Below are 4,854 nucleotides of genomic sequence, written 5' to 3' on the forward strand. Positions count from 1 at the left end.
CATAGGCACTATTTAACATTAGTCTTAAAACGAAATTTGCCTAAAAAAGAAAAATAGCTTTAGTTGTTCATAATACCCATAATACCCACTCTATGAGTAGTTCTCCTTGTGATTTATTTTCAATATTTTATTTTCCTGGGTTTATTTTGTGTACCAGATTGTTTTTTTTGAAATAAATATTTTCCAATATTTAAACTGAAGTATAAATTTGTAACGTTTTATTTCTTTTAAATAGCCCAATGGTTACAAAATTCACCTTAATGGTGAATAAGTTGAGTGTTTTGGGTTCGAACTCAATCTCCTTTACATATAGTGTGATATCTCTACCAACTGAATCAAGCTCATGGGGACCTAAATTTGTAACTTTAAATAATTAAAATATCACAAGTTCTTACTTGGCAAATAAGACAAAAGGAAGGGAATGAATGAAGAATTTGTTTTTTGGTTACATAATGAAGAATTATGGTACGTAGTTCAACATGTCTATTGTTCTTATATATATATAAAATTACCGTAATCCACTTTGATCTTAACAAATTTACTATAACATTACACATAAATACATAAAACAAAATTACAGTAACTCGCCGTAATTTTTACCTAAGTAAATATACTGGGTTGGTTGGTTTGAATTTTTGTTTAGGAAGTGGGTAGAAGGCAGGGAATCTGAATGTTTGAGTGGAAAAGGGAACGTATGAAGAATAAAACAGAATTTGTGTCAGCACATGTGATAACACAACTGTAGCCACTATGAAGGTTTGGCATGGGAATAAATTGGATATATATGCATAAATAATAATAATAATTTATGCAATTGTATTTGATGCAATGCAAGGGTGAGACAAAGCAAAAGGAAAGAAACAAGAGTCCCGTGAACACTGCGAAGGACTGATATGTATATACATACATATATACTACTTTTGTTTCTCTATAATTGGACTTCACTCTCTCACTAAGTCACAGAAACTATTTCTGATTAATACTTACTCTTAGCCTCTTAGGCTTGCTTGTCCATTGGTTTATTTTCCCACATCCCTGAGTTCGACCGCGAGGTAAGTAAAGTCTAGCCAAGAAATTGTTCCACCCAGGAATCGAACTCGGATTCTCCTGAATAATTCGTCATTTGGTGAAGCTTGTTAACCACTTGAGTCTAATGACTTAATTAAAATGTCAATGCTCTCATTTCATCCTCAATATTTATGATGAACAACTATTTGTTTTTGGTCTAGTTGTTTAGTGACTAAAAATTTTATCTTAAAAATGAATAAGTAAATTGTCTAGGGTTTGAATCACAATCACAATTTTTACATAATATATAATATATGTGATGTTCCTTCCAACTAAGTTAATCTCATAGAGACCGTCAAAGAACTAATATAAGAATGCATTTTATCAAGAAACAAAAAACTATTATATATATGAAGGCATATTTTGTCTTGTCATACAAGTATAATAATTTTACATTATATAAAATGTCTCATTTATATTTGCTAGACAAGACCTATTAATTGATTAGAGTTTTTTGATCAAATGGTAAAACAGATTTGTCCATTCAAAACTTATCTCATTTGTGTTTTGTAGAACTAGCTAGCTAGTCTGCATATTTGTCCTTCAATTTTTTTTATTCTTGGTTAACTTAGTTTTGTGGATTTTGTACCACATTCACATTAATTGAGATAACTTGTTTTTGGGAGTTTTTTTTTTTTTGCTTTCACCAGCAGTTTAATCTGATTCGGAGGTTAGTTCTAATATCAAGTAGTTTTAGTCCCCTATCGATCGCAGTTGTGGAGAATCAAACCGTAATTCTTCCTATCAAGTTCAGCGTCAATCACCACTAAACTAACTAACTATCGATTATTCCTGGGAAGATTTAGTAAAACTGATTTTTCCTTTTTTTTTTTTTTTTACAATGAAAATTTCATCATTTTCAAGAGTAAAAATTCTTTAGTTAATAACCCATACATAATTTCATATAGGACAAACAAAAAGTAGTGATGGCTTAATTTATCAATTCCAATGGCAAGAATCCAAAACACAACGCTCCATTTTACCAACTATAAATACCATGCTACTCTCACATTTCAATATTCACAAATTAATCAATAATCACAAAAGAGATAGAAAAAGCACTAAATATAAGTAATGGCTTGCAAAATCCAGAAAAGGTTATCACTACGCAGAAGAAGACTTCACATTCTTCAAGTCCTTACCAACTCCAACAATGTATAACTAAAACATTCTAATTTTTTTCTTTTTATATTTTCCTATTATATGTTAATTTTGTTAAGCACTGAAATTGTTACTTATTTGTTTTGAAGGCCAACAAAAATTCCATTGCTAAGAGTACTTTTCTACACATACATAAGCTAAAGCTTGCATTGGAAAATGTCAAAAGAGAGTATGAAAACTTGATAGCCACAAGAAGAGAGTACATTAGCCTATTGAATAATGTCAAAGAAAACAAGGTACATATATATCTTCATATTTAGAGTTTTATTTTTATTTATTTTTATTGTAAAATTTTATAATTATAGATAAATCACAATAATAATCATATATGTAACTTTAATAATAGTTATACTTATAGTCAAATATTTTTAGTGATTCGATGATTTCAAATAATTGACAGCGTTAAATGTAACATTCAGGGTCCTTTCTCTACGTGTTTAGTAGGCAATTACGACATTGTACCTCACAATCTTAGCTCAATCGGTAGTGAAAATGGATTGAACATGTACTTGAAGCCTAGAGTACGTGGTTCAATTCCCACAGAAGACAAAAACTCTATTAGAGAAAGGTAGTGAATATCGTGGGGTACGACGCCGAGATTGCCTACTAAATATGTAGAAAAGGGTCGGGACTGTTACATTAAAAATTGTTACACTAAACCGAGGCAAGGCCTATATACTAGAGAAATAATAAATATGAAATTGATGATTATATTTAATGTTTTCAAAATTTAACAGGAAGTTAAAATAGAGAAAATAAGGGAAGGAACATTTATGGTGAAGGTGACATGTGAGAAAGGAGGTGACAAGTTTGTTGCAATTTTAGAGACATTTGAAGAGATTTGTGTGAATGTTGAGCAAGCAAGTGTTTCATGTGAAAATGGGTTTTCTATGGAAGCTATTATTGTGGCTGAGGATAAAAATCTTGATGTTAGAGATGTTAATGAAGCACTTCTAAAAGCTATTGGCAAGGAGAGTGATGAAAAAGGATACAGAAGAGCTTGACAATTTCAGTAATATATGAATTTTCAAGTTCATTAATTAATTTATTTAACATCTTGTTTATTACCTCAACAAGTTTTTAACTATTTCATGTTGCTCTGTTATAAATGTGTAACAGTATGTTGAATGATGACATGGCAATGATAAATATTGTTTTTAAAAGTTGGATTCAATTTCACTTCATCAGTTTCTTCTATCTTCATGCTTAAATATTATATAGATACCAATCAAGATATATATAAACTCTGTTTCCTGAAAAAATAGCATATGCTATATCCGGAAAAAACCGTTTAATATGGTTCATAGGTCAGTTCTGACATCAAGTGAAGGATCGAATTATGATTCTTCCTACCAAGTCTAACGTTAATTACCACTATATCGAACCGTAATTGATAAGGGAAAAACTTGATAATTAGATAAAAATAAAAAGAATGGATGGAAATAGAAAGAAATAACGGTAATCACAATTCTAATCCAAAAATAGTGATTAACCAAGTGAAGATCTCCACAAGAAACGTAGTTTTTTGATAAGATCGATAGGTGGTTCAATCCATAACCAAAAAGAAGCTAAGCTTCCAAAAACACACAAAGTGTAAAACTTAACAAAATTCATTTATCTAACAAGAGTTACATGTTTCCTTTATATAGGAATGACTTATGATGATGTAATAAACAAAAAGTAACTCCTAAGAAAATAAAAAGATTTCAGCCACTAATTATCATGATAGTGGGGCTGAATTATTACAAGGAAAATTCAAGATAAAGAAGAGATATAAATTAAAAAAAAAAAAAGAGATATTGAGGTTTCTTAAAAAGGAAGAATAATAACAACTCTTTATTTCCCCCTTTTGTTATGTTTTAGTGCACCACTATCACATGCTTAATATGGCAGCTCTTTATTTTATCATGTCCTCCATTTCCAACCAAGTTTACACCATTAAAGGATCCGAAATGGTTCTTACGTCCAACATAAGAATTGTAGATAATTCCATAAGCTTTCCAACGAGTCAAAGATCATGTCAATTGAACAAGTACAACTCCAAATATAATAAAAACAAGACATGCATATCTAAACCATGAAAATGACATTTTCTTATTCCATGACTGAAACAGTTCTTCTTATTAAGGGATATAATCAGGATCACATCAATAATTTTAATCCCTTATATTTTCACATTTTACCTATTTCACTTTTAATATCTGTAAAATTTATGGTGATGTGATATCATTTATTGACTAATACTACCATATGCAAAAAATTGAAGTCCTATTTTTCTGAGGTCTTATGTAATGGCCTATCAAACACATGCAAGGTGGAATCCTATTTGGTCCTTCCATGTTGCATATGAATAAACTTTAATACCGTAACTCAGTGGCGTTTTCAGGAACCTGGAATAGGGGGTTCAGACCATTTTATATTAAGAAATATTGTACTTTAAAATGCCTATTCTATATTAGCCAATTTTTTTTTAATAAACAAATTTTATTGAAATTCGTTTAAAATTAACACATAGTTTAGAAAAAAATAGGAAGTAGAAAATATGTTTTTAAAAAATAATCCTGGGATAAATTCATCCAAAAAAAAAATCCCACCAAAATTTATACTTCGTATATAGTTATGTTA

General features: G+C 29.8%; 1 protein-coding gene across 1 annotated transcript; it reads left to right on the forward strand.

Annotated features, from left to right (window-relative positions):
* The first annotated feature begins 2,108 nt into the window (after window positions 1–2,108).
* Window positions 2,109–3,295, forward strand: LOC123885803. The gene is made up of 3 exons (XM_045935135.1): window positions 2,109–2,223; window positions 2,319–2,465; window positions 2,967–3,295. The coding sequence occupies exons 1-3, from the start codon at window positions 2,143–2,145 to the stop codon at window positions 3,231–3,233; spliced, it is 495 nt and encodes a 164-aa protein (XP_045791091.1). The 5' UTR covers window positions 2,109–2,142; the 3' UTR covers window positions 3,234–3,295.
* The last annotated feature ends 1,559 nt before the right edge of the window (window positions 3,296–4,854 follow it).

The sequence above is a fragment of the Trifolium pratense genome, linkage group LG5 (genome assembly GCF_020283565.1).
Source record: "Trifolium pratense cultivar HEN17-A07 linkage group LG5, ARS_RC_1.1, whole genome shotgun sequence".
Classification (NCBI taxonomy): Eukaryota; Viridiplantae; Streptophyta; class Magnoliopsida; order Fabales; family Fabaceae; genus Trifolium; species Trifolium pratense.

Excerpts from the sequence above, each read along its gene's own strand:
- LOC123885803 (XM_045935135.1), top strand. The coding sequence starts at position 2,143 with ATGGCTTGCAAAATCCAGAAAAGGTTATCACTACGCAGAAGAAGACTT. Across the intron at positions 2,224-2,318 it reads TCCTTACCAACTCCAACAAT|GCCAACAAAAATTCCATTGC; the intron begins GTATAACTAAAA and ends TTTGTTTTGAAG. Across the intron at positions 2,466-2,966 it reads ATAATGTCAAAGAAAACAAG|GAAGTTAAAATAGAGAAAAT; the intron begins GTACATATATAT and ends AAAATTTAACAG.